Here is a 22,789-nt window from a genome sequence, read left to right on the forward strand (position 1 = left end):
TGGTTCTTTCCAAATAACCCCAAAAAAAATAGGTCATGCGCTTGGCATCAATGCAACAGGTAACTAGCTTAAAATTATAGGTGTATATTAAGTTGTTGCTTGGGTGAATTTAAGTTTATGCTTGGGTGTATCTGAACCGACTTGGATACTTTGTTGTCTTCCTTTTTGTAGGAGATCTATTTTCTGAGAAAGTTGAGTATAAGAAACTTTCTGATGATGACAAAATAATTTATAGAAGATTCCAGGGTAAGACCCTCAAAAATCTTACCGATGAAATGATGGAAATCGGCGTTGGCAACGAAGAGGAACGCCTGATGTTCAAGAGGATATTCATCCTCTACATACAGATGGCGTTCCTTTTGCCAACGACGATAAACAAAATATCGCCCGTGCACCTGGCCCCAATTTTTAAGATGGACGGCATATTGGAGAGAAACTGGGGGGGGCATGTTTTGACCTTCATGGTAAAGGGCATCACAGACTACCAGGAGAAGAAGAAGAAGGCAATTAATGGCTGCCTCTTCGCCCTGATGATAATCTACTTTCATCTTTCAAAAAACAAAGGCAAGAAGAGGGCTGAAAGACCACCAAAGCCCTGGATTGCCAACTGGACTAAGGAGCAGTTGGTGGAAAGAATGACTGCAGAAAGAGAGGAAATTTTGGTGAGTAATCATAATAAGTTGGTGTATTTTATTTACCTGAATGCTGCTAACTAAAATACCTCATGTTTCAGGGGATTGTGAAGATGGCAGAGACAAGAGAAAAAATGAAAAAAAAAAGAAAAAAAAGAAAAAAACAAGAAATCAAAAAAACAAAAAAAAGGAAGGCGAGTCCAACATCGTCTTTGGAGACAGAAACTACTGACAGTGACACTTCTACCTCTGAGTCTGAGGCTCAAGAAGACTCAGAGGATTCGGGAAGAAAACACCCCGGCAAAAAGGAGAAAAAGTAAGTACCACACTTGGGTGTAATTTCTTTTTTGAGTTGGGTGTATTTTGTTTGATCACGTTAGGTGTATGTAGTTTATTAAGTAGGGTGTGTTTCGTTTGCTGCGTTGGGTGTATATTGTATATTCAATTGGGTGTATCTCGTGAATTCATTTGGGTGTATTATTAGTATGTTCTGAATGATGATTGTTTGCCTTCCAGAATGGACTCCAGAAAAAGAAAGCAGAGGCAAGAGGAGTCAGATTCTGATTCAAAATCTGAATCTGAACCAAGTGATGAGTAATGTCCTGAAATTATTACTCCTTTCTTTTGGTTTCATTATAAAGATTTCGTGTATTAACTGAAGTGTCTATTATTAACTTATAGGAGTGAAGAAGCATCACCTGCGGAGAAGGAGAAGAAAAAGAAAAAAATAAAAACAACTCCAAAAAAGTAAGCAATTCTTTGGATAAAATTCTGTGATAAAATTAATTTTTTATTTCTAATTGGTACTGTTTTTTTTTTTCCACCCAGAACACAACAAAAAAAGAAAAAAGTTGTTGTGGAGGATTCACCTCCTGAAGAAGATCAATACTTTGACGGGTACAGTACCTCGTATGCTATACTATGGTCTATCATCGTAATTATTTTTGTTAACATCTTATTTTATGAATGTAGTGAGAGATATAAAATATCAAGTGACGAACTCGATGAATGGCTAAGGGAAAACGTTGATAAATCTGCTGCAGAGGGGTATGTCTTGCTGGGCTGTGTATTTGAGATTTTGGTGTCTTTTGTTTGCTAATAATTGTATCTTGTTTCGCAGGGAGAACCAAGCTGACCTGCAATCGACAGAAGGTCGCTATGTGTCTTCTGAAACGTAAGAAGCTTTATTATTTAATAAAATCTTGTTATCATGATTTGGATGTATTTTGTGAAACAATTTGGGTGTATTTTGTGGATCAAGTTGGGTGTATGTTGTTTACTAAGTTGGGTCTATATTGTCCATTCGGTTAGTTGTATCTTGTGCATAAATTTGGGTGTATTTTACACCTGTATCTTATTTTGTCTGAATAACATGAAATCTGTTTAGACTACCGGCTGTGAACTTGGGAAGTGATGATCCTTCCTCTCAAGGACGCACAGAACAGAGTAGTGTAAACCAGCCGTCACAGAGCATGTAATTTCTCTTTCAAATAACCGTTACTTTTGTTCTTTTAATACCTTCTACTTCTAATTCTGTATATATTTTTTTTAGAAAAAAAAGCCCTTTATTATTTTATTCAAGAAAAAAAAAGGCAGCAAAAAAAAAGCAAAAACTGCAAGTATGTAAGTTCTCAAAAAACAAAGTCTGGCTTCTTTTTGAATTGTTCGGGTGTATTTTTTGACCTACTTTGGGTGTATTTTAGGTTGAGTCCGACTGATTCGAATATGATGGTTGTGAGGGAACAAACACCGTCCGAAGCGCTTGCAATGTGAGTTTTCCCAAGAATATTTCAACCTTATAACCTTATTATTTTCAAATACGTTGTTAACCTTTCATTTTTCTTCTTGTTTAGAGTCCCGATCCAGGTTTTTGTGCCGGCATCCCAAACAACCACTGACACAGATTTCGAACCAACCCCTATGCTACGGATTGAAGGGACTAGAGAAACGTAAGAAATAGTATTGGGTGTATATTTGTTTAGGGTTTGGGTGTATATTTGCTAACAGTTTGGGTGTATATTGTTCCTGATCAATTTTTTTTACGCCATGATTAATTTTGTGTAACTGTGCAGCACTCCTGAATCTCCCAAACAACTTCAAAAAACCACACCCACGCTTCCCCCAGCTCCAACTAAGATGTAAGTTCATCAGACTAAAATCAATCTTTGCTTATCATCCGTATATTATTATTCTTACTCTTATTCTTATACATCATGACGCAGTCATCCAGCCGTAGAAGACGATGCTGCGCTGTTGATGATGGCACGGACAGCAACCTATGTTCCTAAAACAGATTCAGGGATGCCATCATTCAGCCTTGGATTGACTGATTCAAGCCAGGAGGGGGCGTCAACGCAGGAGACAGAAAGGGAAAAATCTCCAGAAACTGCAAGTATGCTAGAACAATTAGACACTTTGGTCCACAAATTAGCAAGCAATGTGGCGAAGGAAAAAAACGAAAGTCCAAAAATTCAGAGGGAGACTAGGGGAGAAAGTTCTGCAAAGTTTGAAACTCCAGGGGGAATAAATCAAATTCCATATGATATGAAACAAAAGTGCTACATCTGGGGGACGAGACTGAAGGAAGACGCAGATGGCAATACTGACGAGTATGAGGAGATTTGCACTCTGATTGGCCAAGGAGAATACATTTTGATCAGAATGCACCTTGCATCCCTCTAGGCAAAAAGTGATTTAGAATCTCAGGTAATATTAGACTAACATTAATGTTTTTACACCAAAGTAAACTGCAATGTTTATTAATGTAAAATTGATTTCGGCATATATTTCTAGATTGTATCTGCCATCTGCCTCATCCTAAACCAGAAAAATGAAAAAAGGTTTCAGGAACAAATATACTATCTCCCCCCTGATATTGTGGTAAGTGTTACTTCTACGAACTTTGGGTGTATTTTCTACATTGATTTGGGTGTATTTTTTAGGTTCGATTGGGTGTAAGTTGTGTATTTTCAGTATTTCATTTCTTGTTTCGCAATTCTTGCAGAGCATGGCACTTTCGGATCACCCAAAGGGGGAATTCATATCCCCGAAAACGAAAAAGGAATTCAGGGTGGAAGCCTACCCGAGTTTCATTCACTTCATAGATAGAAAAAAATTAAGTTCGCATCCATATGTAAGTTTTTGTTTGCTAAATTTGTTAGTACGCTTATTTACGTATATGCCAAATAAAATAACACACTGTTGAAATGTGGCAATCCTTCAGATTTTTGCTCCTGTTTGCCACTCGGGACATTGGTGGTTATGGCTGATAAATACAACAAAGCGAAAATGTCAAATACTTGACCCGCTACACAAAAAAACTCCAAGCGATGAGAGAAAGGACATTAATAAATTCACTGTAAGTTGCCTCTATCTTTTTTACTTTAATAGATAGGTCTATTTCGAAGATTGTGTTGGGTGTATATTCCATATTCAGTTGGGTGTATCTTGTGCATTCATTCGAGTGTATTACTGATTTGTTTTGGTATTTAAGGGATATGTATTTTCAAGATTGATAACATATGCCGGCGGGAAACCTCTAGAGAAAGGCGAGAAGGAGAAGGAAATTAAAGCATCATATGTTAAAATATCAGGCCAAAAAACAAGGTATAAATTTGTGACTCTGAACATTAAACTTTCCTAAATGAGATTTGTAATTTATTTTCTTCGTTTTCAGCTATGACTGCGCTATCTACGTTATGAAGTGGCTTGAGTTAATTGAGCCAGAAAACATCAAAAAGGGGAAGTATGAATGGGATAATTGGCCACAGGTAACTGTCTTTAGAACTATATAACTCTGTATTACTTTACTGAATTAATATTGCTGTTTAAACAGAATATACTTTTTAATTGTAGGAGGAGGTCGACCACTATAGAGTGGAGTATGCTTCCCGGATACTATTCAGTGAGATGAATAAACAGAGAGATCGGACAATTAGAGAAAGTAGTGCTATAAGGCTGTCGAAGCCATCCTCTGTATTATTGAGTCCGTTTTGTCAGATTAATTCTGCTGATATAGAAACTGGGTAATCCAACTGCTGGGTAGTTTGTAAATTAAACAAATGATGTAAATATTTGCCAATTATCAACAACTTCTATTCCATGTATATTTTTTCCCATAGTTAAACTATCTGTGCTGGTAAACTGTCTGTGATGTATTCAAAAACTGTATTACAGGTGGTAAACGCAAATTATAAACTGTTACACCCAACGCAAGTCTAATAATACACCCAAGATTGCATAAAATATACACCCAACTGTCTGCGCTGTATTCAGAATGTATGAATTACATGTACTAAAATATGAAGAAAAACATCAAATGAAATATACACCCATAACCTGCGAATTTTTACAGCTTTTGTTCTATATGTATCTATATATGTGTCTATATGTAAATTGTGAATTAACAAAAATACACCCAAAAGAAACAGTGCTTTTACACCCATATTCTATAAAACTATACACCCAACGAGTTATCCCCTGCTGCTGGTACCCTGAGCTGATAATTCATAACGTGCCCTTGATATTGGTTGGAATTTGAATGCGCCGCTGATGCAGCATCAAACACGTTTATCTGAATATAACACTCACACATTAGCTAAACTATTAACGAGAAAAATAAACTCAATCGCCACAAATTTAAAGAACATTTCCTTGTACCTCGCTTAAAACTTTCGTCTTCTTCTTCTTTGTGGCATTTGCAATCTGTTTCTCCAGCTTTGAACCTAGCCTGTTTTTTGGACGTCCTCTTGTTCGAATCCTTGGCGGGCTTTGAAGCTCGTTAACGGATTCCAAGTTGGCGTCTTCGTGGGATAAAGAAGATCTCCCCTTCTTTTTGGCTTTTAATGCTTCCATCTCGGCCATGACGTTATCGTACGCACGGTGTAGAATTGCAGTCAGCTCCTCCAATTCGGAGGTAAATTCGCAAATATTTTGCGAACGAAAAACCAATTGGTCGAACCTCTTGCTTCTTGGCTCCATTAGTGGCTCGTCGTGGCTGCTCTTGATGTGTGTGTGTCGCCTCTTTACCTTTTTGCTCCATCGTTCCAGTATATATCTAGGAGACACTTGGCTTACTTGTTCGAAACTTAACACGCTTAGTGCGTGACGGCACAGTATCCCTCTCGACTCGAATAATAAGCATTGGCATTTTACCTTGGCTGCAACTGAGTCGTAGGTAACTACGAACTTGTTGAATATTGAGCTGGAAACTTGTTCTCCGACTTCGTATATTGAATAGCCTAGAGCGGAATTCTTTAATCTGGTGATGCAATTCGCCTTTCCTCTGAATTGCGCTTGGACTTCCCTAAACTTTGCATGAGTGTATGCATCTTGAAACTGAGGTTCAATGGAGGATTTGGTTGCACATGGTATGACCGTATGAAAATCTGCAGCATCTGATTCTCTCTCAGCTTGCTCCCTGCTTCCGAGGCAATTATCGTATTGCTTGACGAACTGAATAAGCGAGCTGTTCCGGGTGATGTACTTGTTAAAAAATGAATGCATGCTCTCGCTCCTTTGTGTGCTTCTCATCCCTGCCCAGAAGTGGTGATCCAGATAGATAGGAACCCATATGTGACGGTCTTCGTACAGATCTGCATAATACACCCAAACACAGACTATAAAATACACCCGAGAGAACATACAATTTACACCTCTGATGCAGATTTTAAAAACACATTACCTGAAAGCCACTTGTTGTCCGCAAGACCAAAATTCAGCAGAAAATCGTTCCAATTCCTATCGAATGAGTCTTTGCTATGAGAGTTCCAAACAACATGGCTCATTTCTTGTTCGATATCGGCATGTCCCTTGTACCCGTTTAATTTGCTTGGAATCTTTTTCATGATGTGCCAAATACACCAGCGGTGAACTGTTGTTGGCATACAGGCCTCTAAAGCCCTTTTCATTGATGCGCACTGATCGGTGAGAAACCCTTTCGGAGCGTTTCCTCCCATGCAACGAAGCCAGCATTAAAATAACCATTTGAATGATTCAATTTCTTCGTTCTTCATCAAAGAGCATCCGAGAAGTGTTGACTGACCGTGGAGATTCACCCCGACAAAAGAACCACAGACCAAATTATACCTGAAACAAATTACCATGGTCCAGAATGCAAAATCATTAAGTACACCCCAACAAATGCTTCGAATACACCCAATGAGACAACCAATATACACCTCTGCTGCGGATTCGTAAAAATAAATTAATTTAGCATCATAAACAGGGACAGTTTGTTACCTGTTTGTATTGTAGGTGGTGTCGAATGAAATGACGTCTCCGAAATACTCAAAGGCGGCTCTGCTTCTTGCATCGGCCCAAAAAGCCAGCTTAATTGATTGATCCTCCTCGAGTTCGAGCTCAAAAAAGAAATTCGGATTCTTCTCTTTCATTCTTAAGAAATATTTCCCGAATTCTTTTGCATCTTCTTGTTCGGAAACATTCAGCACTTCCCTGGTAATGTAATTCCTCACGTCCTTTTCGATAAAATTTAACTCGCGGTGACCCCCGGCAGTGGCAACAAATGATTGGTAGGTTTTGCTTGGTCTGATACCGGCCTCTTCGTTATTCTCTATCGTACGACGAATGGACATGGTTAGTTCCCTGTGCTGTTTGAGCATCTCTGCTTTGCTTGGACAGTAGGGGTGTGAATGATCAAGCACAACCTTTGAAATGATCCAAGCACCGACATCCTTCAATGTGTGTATATAAATTCTTGCAGGACAGTTTAAACCGGCTGTCGGATTGGTCTTCTCGGTCGGAGATATTTTAGATCTCCATTTTCTCTCTCTGCTACATGTAATCAGTTGATTTTTAATCTCGTTTCCCTTCCTATTTGTGCACCGAACTCTTGTAGAGAAACCTGCAGCCTTGGCGTAGTTCCTGTAAAATTTTCCAGCATCTTCAAGGGTGGTAAAGGTCATTCCGACCTTCGGAACAAGCTCGTCATCAACAACCGAGAGAGGCTGCAAAATACACCGTGTCGAAACTGTGAATACACCCATAGATATCATTCAAATACACCCAATCATGTCTAATATGATACACCCGAACCGCAACAACTCAACTACAGAATGACCTTTAAAGCCATAAACTGTAAATACTCAGGCTGCAGAATACACCATGTCAAAAACTAAAAACACACCCAATCATGTCTGATATAATACACCTGAACAACAACAACTCAATTAAAATAACAAAAAACCAGTAAAGTGTAGATACACCCACACTTCTAGCTAAAATACACCCAAAGAAGAATTGATCTACACCCAAGCGTCTGCTATAAATTTCAGGTAATTAATCACAACTAATACATTGAATGAACAGATTCATGTTAACGTGTTACTTTCACAGTCAATGTTCAGCAATTTTTCAACTACACAATGCTATACAAATTACTGAAATTCGTTATGTAAATCAAACCTCAGGAAATTCGTTAAATTCAAATTCATAATCCACTTCGCCTGGATTCAGCTGACAATCAGAGGTTGAATGATCCATTATCTTCAAAACGAGTTCAAACTTTGATTTCAGAAAACAACAAATCAAAATAGAAAACGAAGGTCGAGTTGCAGAGAGAGAAAAAGGTAACGTAAACGAAGAACATACCAGTGAGAAAAGGACAGGAAAAGAACGATGGAGAAGAAGGAGGGAAGACGCGCGAGAAGAAGAACAACCAAATCTCAAAATATCGAAAACGAAGAAGAAAACAAATATTTTAAATTTGGTAGTTAGATATACGCGGGATGTTATATAGCGCGTGTAATCAATGTACGTGGAGCAGCGTGTATTTGTTTAATGAACTTGTAAAGCATACAAGCCCTAATGGCTTGTATGCAGAGCTTTTCCGATTTTTTTATAATTCAAAAGTAAAAAAAAAAAAAAGAGACATTCTGATAAAGATGTTTAAAATATCTTCTTTTAAAAATTTTTGTTATTAACTAAAATTTAATATATATAATTGATTAAACTATATTATTTTTGTCAAAATTAAATCAAACAAATTGATTTGGTCGAAAAATCGGTAAATCAAGCCTTGAATCAATTTAAATTAATATTTGTTTTATAGAAAATGACTATAATAATTTTATTATAAAAAATTACTAAAATATTTTTATTATATATCATTTTTTTAATTTTAAAAATCTTAAATTCTAACCCTATAATAACACAAAGAAAAAAAAAGAAAAGAAAAGGATTAGAATTTAGGATTCTTAATATATATAAATAAGAGTATTTTAGTCATTTTTTATAATAAAAATATTATAATTATTTTTTATAAAAAAATATTAATTTAGATCAATTCAAAATATAGATTATCAATTTTTTGGCCAAATCAATTTATCTGATTTAATTTTAATAAAAATAATATAATTTAATAAATTATGTATATTAAATTTTAATTATTTTAAAAAATCTTAAAAAAAACATTCTAAATATCTTTATTTAAGTACTCCAAAAAAAAATATAGCTTCTCCTGTTTCCCAGTAAGGAGATAACTTATAGCTATTTTGAAATTATTGTTAATAACTTAAAGCAGAAGGCATTAAGGCAAGGTTTGGTGCATACGTGGCACTGGAAGGCACACGCTTCTCCTAATATCGTTGCATATTCTCTATTTCTCTCCCCTTCTTCCATGAAATTGTTCATAAACACGCCAAATTCTGCTTCCTAAAATTGATTGCTGTTCATATTGATATTGTTATTGTTTCATTCGGCACAAGTCCCGATGTACCGTCCACCACCGTCGTCTTCGTCGACCTCCATGTACGGCCCGCAACCTCTGTACCCGAAGATCGGTCCGCACCCTCACGCCGCCGTCGGCCGCCCCTCACCCTATCAGCAGAGTCCTGCTCCTCCTCCGTCCTCTTCTTCTGGTACGCCTCTTCTTTCATCTGATGGAGAGTTTTATTTATTTGCTTTCAGAGGTTGTGTTGGAACTGATAAGCTAGATTTAGGGATTGGATTATATTAGATTGAATTAGTAATTGATATTGTTTGTTTCTCACTGCTGTTGTTAATTTCTGAAAAACTATAATTCGATTTGGCATCGGGAAATTGACGGCGTTGTGGCTTTTTTTTTTTTGAATTTGTGGTAGGATTGGGCATCAAGGTTACTATCAAGCCAGAACATAGGATCACACCGCCGGTAAGGTTTCATTCTTTCTTTTTCCTCCCCCTGAATTTTGCATTCGTTGGGGTTCTAGATATTCTCTGAACTTTACTTACCGTAATATTTCATTTGTTACTCCTTGATATTATTCTGAAACTGAAATTTGTAATGATGTGTATGCTCTTGTTGCATTGTTGAGACTTAGAATGCTACTTTCATTTGCTTCAATTTGCCTTGTTGAACTATCTCTGTAGAGCCACTTGATTCTACCATAGCTTTTGCTGTATATCTTGATCACTTGTTATTATTCAGTTGTTGAGTGTTTCTTTGTGAGGTTGTTCTTCTCTATTTACCCTGTCTGTGAAAGTACTCAAGGTTTGCCTACTCGACATGGGTGAGTTGTGTCTTTTTTGCTAGTTGAATACAATTCTGAGTGGTTTCGGAAAATTTGCAGCCTCATTTATCACCACATGTTGGAGATATTCCGCGTAGCAACTTCCAGTTTGACTTTGGATTGGAGAGAAAAATTATGGCTGAAGCACAGAAGGAAAACCCAAATTGGAGCAAATTTGGGACAGAAAATCTGCCTAAGGTTTCTGAATCAATATCGTCATCATCGTCACCAAGGGTATGTCATTGATTTAAGATATAGAAGTTTCAAAATATGCTATTTATTTAACCTGTGTGACTTTCTTGTCTAGGCTTTGTTACTGCCTCCAATTCACAGGGTGTGTAATGCAACATTTGTTTTACAGGTTTCTGTTGCAGATCCTGTTGTGAGCAAATATATTGCCATGGGTCTCAACCGAGAGGCCGTTCCCATAGCTGTTGCAAATTATGGGGATAATCCAACTAAGGTATATTCTCGATCCTGTTACCTTGTGCTCATAAATGTGCATGGTTCTCAGTTAGACAACATCTTTGTAATAGTTCTGTATGATTAATTTTTGTTTCTGGATAATATTATATGTCAAAAAACTCTCTCTCGTTGACTCTCCAGGATGAATAATTTTTTGAATTCTTGATTATGGACATAACATGACTCACATGGTTCTTTTCTTCATACTAGGGTTTCTCCTCCAAATAATAACTGTTAAATTTGTTAGTCATCAAATTAAAACTTCACATATCACTTTTCCTATCTGATTGTTTTGTTGCCTGTGTTATTGTATGTTTATGGTTTTCAAAGAGCAATTTCATTGTATTTTATGTTGGTTCCATGTTCCTTCTCCAGGCATTTTACTGTATTTCGTCTTCAAAATGGTGACCGAAATCTTTCTTATTTATAACTATTGCACTATGTCAGCAGCCAGAAAATGCGCCAATCTTGATGCATACATTGTTTTATTGACCTAATGTATTATTCATCATTCATTTGGGTTTTGTAGGTTCAGGAATTTGTCAATGCTTACACCCTTCTGCGTGAAATGGGATTTTCGTCCAACAGCGTTACTGAAGCTCTGATTATGCATGACAATGACACGGACAAGGCACTAGCACATTTCCTTAGTGGCTCATCATGAGACTGTGAAGTAGCTTTATCGTCCCTTTTGTATGATGATAAAACATCGGTCAAATATAGATAGCAATGACATGGGTGGGCAATCTGTTATTCTCGATATGCTGCTCCTAAAGAGTTCGAGTTTAGGATATGTTAATTTATCAGTTTGAAGGGATTTGTGTTTTTCTTTTTTACTTAGGGATGATAAATTAGAGCCGATTATTTCTTATTTCCTATTCAGTTATTCTGATCCACCCGGAAAGATTAAACCTCCCAGGCGAGAATCTCTGATTTCTTTTGGAAAAATTTTATTTTGGCCGAGACCAATGTTTTGGAATTTGGATTATTGAATCACTTCAAAACTTGGCGTTGATTATAGAACAATCGAGGTTCCCGTCTTATTGCGCGGACGGATTAGTCGAATTTTTCTGTACTTTAAGATACTACATTACTACTATTAGTATGTTACGACTTTGGAGCTTATAGCTTCACAGATTCGACAGAATTAAAGTTAACTCCTAACCTTATGGTCATTGGAAATTTTAAAGCTAGGGTTGGCATTGGATATGGTAGAATAAGATTTGTACTCCACTCTAATTTTACTTAAGGGTTGAAATTTTTTTTAAAATTTTCTCCTACTCTACCTATGAGTTGACAATTACTCAATCTTAATCTTACTCACATTTTAAAGTTCTAAACCCTTTACCTGGTCCTACCTGCACAAAAATAAAAAAGTTACAAGCAAATATAAAATTTAACCATTCCAAATTTAAAAAAACTAAGTTTAAATTAAAATTAAAAACAATAAAATCTTAAAAAATCTAACATAAAATTACAAATAAATGATCAACTAATTTAATGACTATTTCAAGTTTTTATAAGAGAAAGATTGTGGGTTCAACACTCACTTTTTTAACCGAACGGATTGATCCAGATTGAATATCTGCGGGTAGAGTATAAATTGCCCTACTTAAAGCATACCTTACCAAGTCTTTTGTTTTATTTTATTTTCATTTTCGGGTTAATAACGTAAATTATCCGAAGCTAAAAAAAGAGCAAGTTTTTGGACTTGGTTACAACAAGCCTATAACTCATAAAGGAAAAACTGGAGTCAAATACCATGCCATTGTCATTTACAACACAAGAAAAAATGATCGGCTATCATGCTGTCACTCCTATAGAATACAGTAGTTAAATACTTTCGGAAGTAAACTATCTTTCTCTGTCCATAATGAATTCAGAACCAAAGAAACCGATAGGTGGGAATGTGCATTTTTTAGTCCACCGTTGCCACTAGTTAATGAATGTTTTTCTCAATAAACTCCAAATCTAGAAGCAACTTTGCAACAAACATGTCTACCATAATCACTCAACTCACGGTAGAGATAAAATATCTCTGAAAATCAAACCTTTAAACAATTGGTGGCTCTGTATTACATTGGTAATCTTCACACACAATGCACTGGAATCTCCTCAAACACCCGCACAGATAGCACCTGCATATAAAAAATCCATATCACTTTGAGGCTGAAATGACATTTGATACATATCAAAACTTTTTATATCAAGTAAATTCCATAATAATCACATAGATAACTGAAGTTGTCAAGTTGGGATATAAATGGCTTGGTCCACGGTATGGTGAAGACGTGAGCTTGTATTTTAATGAGCACATTACATGCACACAAGCTAAACAAAAACACAGGAATTGTGAGAGAAACCTGTTGACCAAGATGAGCAACAAAACTTTGATTCATCAACATGCTTCACATCAAGACCAATAAACCAGGATCCAGCACTAACATCGTCGTGGGCATAGGTGCGGAGAACAAATCTGTCAAGTCATAACAGAACAACATTTAGTTGCATACACAGTTGGATGGTAGCTAAGAATAAACACAGTAAAAACTGGTACCAACCTGTTTATTGATACAAATTTAGCCAAGGCTCGTGATATGACATACATCTCTCCTGATGCATGACGAAAATATCTGTTTGAACAGTAGATAAATCATCAAGTTAAGTGGAGAAAACAGAAAGCATAAGGAAAGACATTTGTGAAACACCATACAAATGCACTGAGATTTGTGCACCAAATACTAGAAAGTTAAATATTTGACTATCTTGGCTGTCCTTGTTGAAAATAACCAATTGATGTCAGGCAAAAAATAACCAATTGATATAAGTTTGCATCGGAGAAAAATTCAATCTTATCCACTCATAGTCATACAAATTAACTGGTTGTTTGACTTACGATTTCTTGTCGCCAAATTTCCACCATTCTGGTTCATACCATCTATGTTTCCTGACATAATTCATAGAGACTTGTATGAGAACCATGATCATATTTTTTTTTTTTACAAGCATGTGAAGTTTCAAATGTCATCCCCATTAGGGACTCACGGTTCAGAGAAAACTTCTCCTGATTTCATGCACCCCATGTAAACACGAGGTTTGTCCAAATGAGTTGCCAGTGTAGAACCCAAGGCATCTGTGAAAGAAAACAAATCATTGGCAAGGCATATAAATACATGTCCAATCACAAAATAGCATAGGAATAGAAAAGTTGATTGCATTCTGCAAAAAGGCACAGAAGAAATATTATCATATGATTGAAGGATTAGTTAGGATACCATTTGTACAAGGGTCCCAATACTCCTATAATTAACTTTGAGTTTTGATCAGAATTCGGAATTAATTTTGAAAGCTAATAACTTTTGCTGATAAGACACGTGAAAAATTCTCAAATTAGGAAAGAAGAGTCTTATAATCTAGTAAAAGAGAAACTAACCAATATTTACATAAACATCATCATTTACTTTAGCAAAAAACTCAGCATCCCATTTATCTGCAGCATAAGCAAAAAACAATTTAGCCTTATTTGGGAGCCCCTCGTTTGATTCCACGTGATCATCCTGTCAACATAAGAGTTGAAGGCAGTGAGCTAAACCAGCTTCTGCTCTGAAACCTCATTTTCCACTCACAGTAAGCCACAAAATACTTGCCAAATTCCAGTAAAGCAGAATACTTAAAGAGAATAAAATCCTTAGACTAGTTAAACTTACAAGAATTAGGAAGTCATTAGTCAGCCTATTCTCACGATCAATGTCCTTATCCTGATTGTTCCCACGATTTTCACTGCAAAGTTGTTTATGAGCCATAAGAATCACAATTGGATCCAACATGCGCCCTCATCCCAGAAAAATTAAAAGTAAGAATTTAAACCTTCTCCCAATAACAAATCGTGCAACAATGCCCTTTCCATCCTCCAGTTTCTTCAAAGCTGCACCTGCAAAGAAAGAACTCTTAATATTAAAACCACCTCTAATCCACAATCTCAGTGAGCTAACCGTGCAATATTCAGTGACTTCTGATTAAGCAAGAGGAAGAACAAAACATAATTACCACTTCCCATCCAGGCATTGCGAATGGCGTCTCTATTCTTCTGGCGGCCAAATGTTGTGAGTATACCTATCATGACCAAAGGCCTTCCCTCAGAGTAAGTCCCATTGGTCTCAAGCAATCGCTTCGAAACAAAACCCTCTTGCCTAGCCGCAGCAAGTTCCATCTCAAGGGAATCGAGCTTCTTGTGCTGTTCCCTAAACAATAATACGATGAAACAAGTACTGAACAAGTTCCAAGCACGAAATGATCCTCACTAACAAATATCCAAACAAGAATTAAGAGATCAAGTTGAGTGAACCTGCAGGTTATGATCTTCAAGGTATCTTCTACTGATATCGCAGATTGTCCCTATAACAGTTAACAGAACGAAACCCTAAGCATGATTAGACTAAAATGAACAAAAATCAGATTGTTAGGAACTTGAAGAATTACCTGGCCAGTGATCCTGTCGAGCTGTTTGATGAGATAAACCCTGTTCTGCGAGTCCTGCCATAACCTGAAGAGGAATGGTTGAGAAATGCAAAGAGGAAGAGAAAGAGGAAAGAGAAGAGAGAAGAAGTACCTTCCGGCGACGTAGAAGGAAGCGAACGTGGCGAACATGGAGATGAGAAGTGCAGGGATGCGGAACGATGGATAAGCCATCGATGATCCCCTGCTGCTGCTCTGCATTCAATTCAATCTCAGATCCAATATCTCTCTCTCTCTCTCTCTCTCTCTCTCTGCAGTTAGTTGCAGAGAAAGGAGACGAAGTAAATGACTGTAAACACAAGTCAAGCAACCAACCCAAAAACCGCAGCTTTCGTCACCACTTCTCTTCTCCTTCCTCGTCCACCTCCACCAAATTCATTCGTTGGCGTAATTTTATTACCACTGTTTAATAATTGTATATCATTTTAATAAAATAAAAAATATGTTGCGGGGATAGCTCAGTTGGGAGAGCGTCAGACTGAAGATCTGAAGGTCGCGTGTTCGATCCACGCTCACCGCATTTGTTTTTTAATTTCTCCAAATGATATTCAAACCGTTCATCCAATCCAAACCGAAAATCGATTAAAACCGCTGGATCGGATCGAATTTCAAATCTACTATTATTTTATTATTATATTTATAATTATACTTATAATATGTTCAATTTATTATACATTTTTATATTATTCATGTATTATTATTATTTAATAAAGATTTTATGTTCAAAATGTTATTATTTATTTTAACTAACCTATAATTTTATTTTTATTATTATGATATCGTTGGCTTTTTAAGATATTGTTAAAACTTGTTATGTCATTGTTAATTATTTAAAATTTGATGTTGAGATTTGTTATATGTATTTAAATTTTTTAATTTACAAAACTGCAAATCCAATCCATGTAATTAGGGGTGAAAACAGGCCAGGCCAGGCCAGGCTTTGTTCTTAACAGGCCTGGCCTGTCATATAGTTGATTGGCCTGAGCCTGACCTGCAGTCTGTTATAGGCTCTTTATAAATTACTAGGCCTGGCCTGTTATTCAGCTTGGCCTGGCCTGAAGCCTGTTAAAAGGCCTGATAATTTTTTTTTACAAAAATAAAAATATTATTTAAAAAAATTATTTTTTAATAAAAATAGTTATATGTAATATGTCATATATTTAATATTTATAAAAAATTTTAAACTTTTAACATATTAAAATATACAAAAATATTTATAATAAAATATAATAAATTTAAAATATCTCATAATTTTATTAATAATAAATAATTATTTATATATTTAATTATATTTTAACAGGTTCAAGCAGGCCTGACAGGCCTATAAGGCTAATTAGTAAACCTGGGCCTGGCCTATTAATGTATTAAGGCTTTTAAAAGAACCTAGGCCTGTACCTATTTTATAACAGACCAGGTCAGGCCAGGCCAAACACAGGTCAGGCTGCAGGCCCCTGGCAGGCTGCCTGGCCTTTTTCCACCCCTACATGTAATTAATATATCAATAGATAATACATATTGTAATATAAAATACGTATAAAAAATAAACTAAATAATACATGTAATTATACATAAATATATAGTAATTTTTAATTTTAATGATTATTTTGATGTATATATAATATTTTTTTTTAAATTAGACAAATAAAGTACTAATAAAATCCAAAAATATAATACTTTTATATATAGGAACGTTAAATACTCCAATTAATTTTTTTCTTTTTTTTTGACAATGTGATTGTTGATCGAAAATATTTGATATCGAAGACATCATAGTCGAAGTATAATGAATCTTTTATTTTGAGGAACGGAGGTTGGATCGAGAAGGATTTTGTCGGAAAATGAAGGATAGAAGCCCGTCAATGTATTTTGTCGAGGAATAAGATCATTTAGAGTCGATTGTTAACAGTTACCCACGTTGTACAAAAAGAGTGGGAATAGTTATGCAAAAGATAGCGCACACGGGAGTTACTCTTGAATCTAATTGGCCAATGACTTCAATAAATATATGAAAAATCGAAGAAGAAAAGGTTGGAAGTTTGCTTCAGAAAAATACTCAAACACACTCATATACCCTACGACTTACTGAGTTTGTGTTTGAGTCATTTTTTTCTGTAGGGTTCCTTCCATATCTTTACTTTTCATTTACATTTCCTGTAACCTTTATTTTCTTTGCAAATTTATCTTTCAAGCACATTTACTTTTCTTATTTTACTTTAAAAGTTCAGCACTTTACTTTTTCGATTTCAAAGTTCTTCGATTCTGTCGAAGACAATTTACAACTTTTATTTCAATTGAATGCAATTCATTTTAAATTTAGTCGATTTATTTTCAGAGTTTACTTTGTTTATCTTTCAGATTTTCTTTTATTTTGCTCGATAGAAAGATCTTTTGATGCATTTTAAAAAATTGGTACCCACAGAGGAATAGATTTCGCTCCCAAACCATTAGATATCAAACAACTTTGGATTGGCTAAAAATCGATAAAACAAATTGGCACGCATGGTGGGACTATTTAAATATTAAGTATGTGAAAAGTATTTTTGAAATTATTTAGTGCATGCAACTTAGAAGTGACAAGAATATTCGAATGGCTGAAGAAGTTTCTAATGTTAATGTTGAATCATCTGCAACTGAAAATGTTGCTGTAGTCACCCAAACACCGGTGGAGGTGATAACACATGCCAAAAGTAGTACAGTGGTGGAGAATGTGACTGTTACTAATCCTTCAGTAGAAAACAGTGGATAAAATCAACGTTTACGGGTTGCCATAACGCAACCGCCAATAACTGCTAGTTGGCCTCCATATGACATTTGTTCAAGTTACACTCCACCTGGTTATGTTTTTTCAATATTTGGAAATTCATCGAATTTTGGTGTTAATCCAGGGCATCCAATGTATTCTGAGTTTTCTCAAGATTATCAGATGGATTTTACATCGAATGCTTATAATTCAATGGCGGCTTTTCGACAACAGGTCGATGAAAGTCATAATGATTTAGTTAATTTATTAACTCAACAGATGACTACGATATTGAATCCTATGATGGCTGATCATGAATCAAAATTCGAGCGCCTTACTAGGCGAGTGGAGAGAGTTGCTTGAATTGTTGATTATGATAAAGGAGATCAAAATCGGCAAATGAATCAAGGGATGGGAGGCCCAGAAATGTAGAAAATGATATGCAATTTAGGGGAGATAATCCTCAAATTGTTCATCAAGATCAAAATGCAGATGATGTGTTGGCTCAAATGAAGATTAATTAGCTTGGTGAAAGATATTAAATAACTAGAATTGTTGAAGATGTTCTTAATAAGGTTGGATTCAATGTAAGTTTTATAAATCTATATTTTGTTTCTGTTATGTTTGTTGCTATACAAGCAGCAGAAATACCTAAAGAGGTAAAAAACGCAGCTTTCGTCACCACAATCTCTTCTCTTCTCCTTCCTCATCCAGCTCTACCAATTTCATACGTCATTAGAATTTTATGATCACGGTGTAATAATTGTATATCTTTTTAATAAGACAAAAAAACATGTTGCGGAAATAGCTCAGTTAGGAGAGCGTCAGACTGAAGATCTGAAAGTTGCGTTCGATCCACGCTCACCGCATTAGACAATAATATTTTACTAAATAAAATTATATACATATATATATATATATGTATATAATTAGTACATATAATTAGTCTTAATTTACTAATATTTTATTTTGCTCCACCTCTATTTTTATATATAAAAATATTAAATACTTCAAATTAATTTTTTTTCTTGTTTTTTTAAATAATGTAATATTAAGGAATACAATAAGCCTCTATGTAACACCCTATCACACTAACCTTTATGCTTAAGTCGTAAAATAGAGGTGGTGTGATATTACGACCTCTAAAATAAAATGAGTACATATAATAGCAGAAGAATTATAATATGCTAGGAGCCTTGAAGAATAGAGGAAATAAAAATTGCAAAATAAAAGCACAACGCTCAAGGAACGAGTTAACTTGCGTACTAAGAAAACCGTAACTATTAAACACAACATAACAGAAGTAGGAATAGAGTGCCAAAGATAGAAAATAACAAGCTCCTAACTCAGCCTGCAAAGTCAAAACTGAACGGAGAATATTTACACATATATACATACATATCCAAAATCCAAAAGTACATATACACAATCATGCCTTTCCATAAATCTCTAAGAGGATCAAAAAGGACAAGTTATATGGAGAAGAAACTAAGTACATATATATACATCACTATACAACAAAGCTACCCAGTAACCCCTCCGCTTTAAGAGTCCAGACGCCTAATGAGATGGCTCCCGACCTGCATCTGAAAAATAACAACATAGTATGGAATGAGAACCGGAGGTTCTCAGTATGGTAAATGTGCCACACACATAATATATAAGGTCCTAGGAATGCCAGAGGCAATCCTATAACGCCAACTCTCAGATTATAGAGCTTAAAGTATTAAACAGAAGCCACAAAAAGTGGTTTTCTAAGAATATTTAAACCTAACTTAACTTAACCTTAAATCTAAGTCCCATACTGCCATTCCTCCATACCTCCAACTCCATCATGCATTTTCACAGACAAATAGATAGATAAAGGTAAACACAAGAAGGTTACAGTTACTACAGGTAACAAATATGCATTTAGCATATAGGCACACCCAATTAAAGCACAAGCAAGTAGTTCAAGTAATATGCATATGATGCATGCCTGTCCTACGGCTGATGAGGCTCATCTGTCGGTTATCCAGCCAACCCGACAAGTCTGAATTGTACTTAGTTTGTCCCCCGACGTGCATCCCCAAGAGTCTATGCATAGTTTTTCTCAAATAATCAATATTGCTCAATAGGGGTAACATTCCCGGGAATTTATATAGTGTCCGGTCACACTTACGTCGTAGGGTCAACAGAGTATCGAATTTTCAACTTGGTACACGTGGTGGCAAGCCACGACACTTAATCCAGGGAATCTCGTATCTCAGATTATTCAAATTCATAAGCCATATAAATAATTCAATTATAATTCATCAACGTCCACATCATTCTCAATCACATCACATTCATCATCATACATCAATCATATTCAATCCTTATCCTTCATTATTGCACCTCACATTCCGTCCATCAATAGTTTCAATTCAAAACATAATTCATTCTTTTCTGAATGAATCAAACTTAAAACATGCTCATTTTCTTAATAACTCAAAATCAAACCATATAACCTTTGAATCTAAATCTTTTTAAATAATCATATAAACAAAATCTCTAATTTTTATAAAATTTCGGCAGCATCTCCTCTAAAATTCGGACTTTGCCACCCTTTTCAGAACCAAACCTGCATTCTTTTCAATTTAACATACCCTTCCTCATCAGCATAACAATCACCACAATAAATCTACCTCAGATCAACAATTATACTCATACAATATTTAAATCCAACAACAAAAATTCAAATAAGAATCATAGTTCACAAATCCTAGACTTTTAACACAAAATACCTCATTATCACAACAACATCCACAATAGTTATACCTCAAATCAATAATTCACCAAATCACCAGTTAATCCACAAGCACCAACCAAATATATTTGACAACAAATTACTAAACATTAACATACACCTGTATTCCAACTTATCCTATGGTCATCTAGCCTAAGTTTTCACAGAACATTATATATTAAATGAAAGAAACCCAAACCATACCTTAGCCGATTCTCAAGTATTATTCCAAGACAATTTTCCTAAAAGAACACAGCCCTCAAAACCTCAACTAACTCGCTTCCTCCAAGTTCCAGTATTCACAATTTCAAGCTCCAATTATTTATTCACAACCTAATATACATTTATAACACATATATATCCAATTTAATACTCAAAGCTCAAATCCAATAAAATTAAAATAGAATTATCATATTCTCACCTTATCCAAGCTTCACATAAGCAAGAGTGAATGTTTTCCTCATGCTAATTGGATCCTAAAACATCAAAAATCAAAGGAATTCAACATTCCTTCTCAAAACTCGAAAATTGGGAGAAATGAAGACTGAGTGTGAAATAACGAGTTACCTATAAAATTGTTCTGATAGAAACGTAGAGTTTGACACGGTGAATACGTGGCCGCAAACGGTGTGGCGATTGGAGCTCAGACGAAAAAGTTATGGGAGTTGGAAATTTACCATAAGGTTACGGGGTGTTTCGTTACTCTCCTCCCTAGAAAAGCTTTCAGCTTCGTGCTGCTGAAAATGAGGGAGAAGGCACTGTTGGGTTCACTTAAAAGGGCTGGTCCAGTTGGACCGATAGCCTGGTTCGGGTCCGGTTTAATTGGTTCAGCCCATTCGATTCAATTTTGGACCGTTTTCTTTAAAATTAGTGTCAAAATTCTCGTTTCGACGAGCTCTATCTTAATTTGATATAATATTCATATTTCTAATCATTCTTATTAAAAACTAATTTATAATTACTTACTAATTTAACCGGGATTTACACTCTACATCCAAATCATAACCCTAACTAAGTCCAACCAAGTATTTTAAATTCATGTGCACCTGTTTCTTCTTCTTCCGTTATCGTTATCATCACTAGCTTCTTATACATATCGTCGTTATCATTATTGTTGTTATTGTTATTGTTAAATTTTTGTTATTTTGATTATATTATCTGATCCAAAATTGATTTTAGATGTATTTTTGTTCACGATTCAGTCTTGTTTGTGTGCTTATTTTCGAACTGAGTTTATGTGTCGCAATTATTATGTAATTTCGATTCTTTTTTGAGTTAATTATGTCACAATTGTTATATAATTTTGGTTCATTTCTAAGTTAATTGTATTACAATCCATTATGTAATTTTGGTTCATTTCTGAGTGAATTAAGATGCATTTGGACTCGTCCTGCACAATTCAGAATTCTTTCTCCTCTTCTTTCTCATATTCTACTACTACTTCTTTTTTTCATCTTTTTCTTCTTCATCTTCTCCTTCTTTTTTTTCATTTTCTTATAGTTCTTCTTGTTTCACACTCTTAAGAGGAATAAAACCAAGAAAAAGAGAAGAAAATATCAAACAAAAAAGAAGAAGAAATATATTAATGACGTTGTCTGATCCAAAATTAATTTTGGATGTGACTTTTGTTCATGAGTCAGTCTTATTTATGTGATTATTTTTTAACCGAGTTTATGTGTCGCAATCATTATATAATTTCGGTTCATTTTTGAGTTAATTGTGTCGCAATCCAATATGTAATTTCGGTTCGTTTTTGAGTTAATTGTGTCGTAATCATTATATAATTTCGGTTCATCATTTCTGAGTGAATTAAAGTGCATTTGAACTTGTTGTCCTGCACAATTCAAAATTCTTTCTCCTCTTCTTCTTCATCTTCTATTTCTTCTTCTTTTTCATCTTTTTCTTCTTCATCTTTTCCTTCTTATTTTATTTTTTCAAAATTCTTCTTGATTTACTACTCTTGAGAGGAATAAAATCAAGAAAAAAAGAAAATATCAAACAAAAAGAAGAAGATACATATTAATGGCATTGTTTGATCCAAAATTGATTTTAGATGTATTTTTGTTCATGATTCAGTCTTATTTGTGTGCTTGTTTTCGAATTGAGTTTATGTGTCGTAATCATTATATAACTTTGGTTCATTTCTGAGTTAATTGTATCGTAA

The 22,789-nt window shown here is 35.1% G+C and overlaps 3 protein-coding genes and 1 non-coding gene across 4 annotated transcripts; 2 read left to right on the forward strand and 2 right to left on the reverse strand.

Moving 5' to 3' along the window:
• Positions 1–4,917: 4,917 nt before the first annotated feature.
• Positions 4,918–6,541, reverse strand: LOC130945361 (protein FAR-RED IMPAIRED RESPONSE 1-like). Its single transcript, XM_057874089.1, has 3 exons — positions 6,316–6,541; positions 5,787–6,226; positions 4,918–4,926 (listed from the first exon to the last, which is right to left on the reverse strand). Exons 1-3 carry the CDS (start codon positions 6,539–6,541, stop codon positions 4,918–4,920), a joined length of 675 nt encoding a protein of 224 aa, XP_057730072.1.
• A 2,635-nt stretch (positions 6,542–9,176) lies between these two features.
• LOC130943376 (uncharacterized) lies at positions 9,177–11,778 on the forward strand. Its single transcript, XM_057871221.1, has 5 exons — positions 9,177–9,508; positions 9,731–9,780; positions 10,199–10,372; positions 10,500–10,601; positions 11,133–11,778. Exons 1-5 carry the CDS (start codon positions 9,361–9,363, stop codon positions 11,265–11,267), a joined length of 609 nt encoding a protein of 202 aa, XP_057727204.1. The 5' UTR covers positions 9,177–9,360; the 3' UTR covers positions 11,268–11,778.
• A 554-nt stretch (positions 11,779–12,332) lies between these two features.
• On the reverse strand, positions 12,333–15,479 carry LOC130943338 (hydroxyproline O-galactosyltransferase HPGT1). The gene is made up of 12 exons (XM_057871180.1): positions 15,213–15,479; positions 15,083–15,146; positions 14,949–14,998; positions 14,651–14,844; positions 14,471–14,534; positions 14,311–14,383; positions 14,037–14,160; positions 13,649–13,736; positions 13,500–13,550; positions 13,165–13,236; positions 12,967–13,079; positions 12,333–12,741 (listed from the first exon to the last, which is right to left on the reverse strand). Exons 1-12 carry the CDS (start codon positions 15,317–15,319, stop codon positions 12,719–12,721), a joined length of 1,023 nt encoding a protein of 340 aa, XP_057727163.1. The 5' UTR covers positions 15,320–15,479; the 3' UTR covers positions 12,333–12,718.
• An 86-nt stretch (positions 15,480–15,565) lies between these two features.
• On the forward strand, positions 15,566–15,638 carry TRNAF-GAA (transfer RNA phenylalanine (anticodon GAA)). The gene has a single exon. It is a non-coding gene; the product is annotated as a tRNA-Phe (tRNA).
• The last annotated feature ends 7,151 nt before the right edge of the window (positions 15,639–22,789 follow it).

This window comes from Arachis stenosperma, chromosome 8 (genome assembly GCF_014773155.1).
Source record: "Arachis stenosperma cultivar V10309 chromosome 8, arast.V10309.gnm1.PFL2, whole genome shotgun sequence".
Lineage (NCBI taxonomy): Eukaryota > Viridiplantae > Streptophyta > Magnoliopsida > Fabales > Fabaceae > Arachis > Arachis stenosperma.

What these genes read in the sequence shown, in the direction of transcription:
- LOC130943376 (XM_057871221.1), top strand. Translation starts at nt 9,361, where the DNA reads ATGTACCGTCCACCACCGTCGTCTTCGTCGACCTCCATGTACGGCCCG. An exon ending in TCCTCCGTCCTCTTCTTCTG is followed by an intron (nt 9,509 to 9,730) that starts GTACGCCTCTTC and finishes AATTTGTGGTAG; the next exon opens with GATTGGGCATCAAGGTTACT. An exon ending in ATGGGGATAATCCAACTAAG is followed by an intron (nt 10,602 to 11,132) that starts GTATATTCTCGA and finishes TGGGTTTTGTAG; the next exon opens with GTTCAGGAATTTGTCAATGC.
- LOC130943338 (XM_057871180.1), bottom strand. Translation starts at nt 15,319, where the DNA reads ATGCAGAGCAGCAGCAGGGGATCATCGATGGCTTATCCATCGTTCCGC. An exon ending in CTAATGACTTCCTAATTCTT is followed by an intron (nt 14,161 to 14,310) that starts GTAAGTTTAACT and finishes TTATGTTGACAG; the next exon opens with GATGATCACGTGGAATCAAA. An exon ending in AAATTTGTATCAATAAACAG is followed by an intron (nt 13,080 to 13,164) that starts GTTGGTACCAGT and finishes ATGACTTGACAG; the next exon opens with ATTTGTTCTCCGCACCTATG.
- LOC130945361 (XM_057874089.1), bottom strand. Translation starts at nt 6,541, where the DNA reads ATGAAAAGGGCTTTAGAGGCCTGTATGCCAACAACAGTTCACCGCTGG. An exon ending in GGACAACAAGTGGCTTTCAG is followed by an intron (nt 6,227 to 6,315) that starts GTAATGTGTTTT and finishes TGTATTATGCAG; the next exon opens with ATCTGTACGAAGACCGTCAC.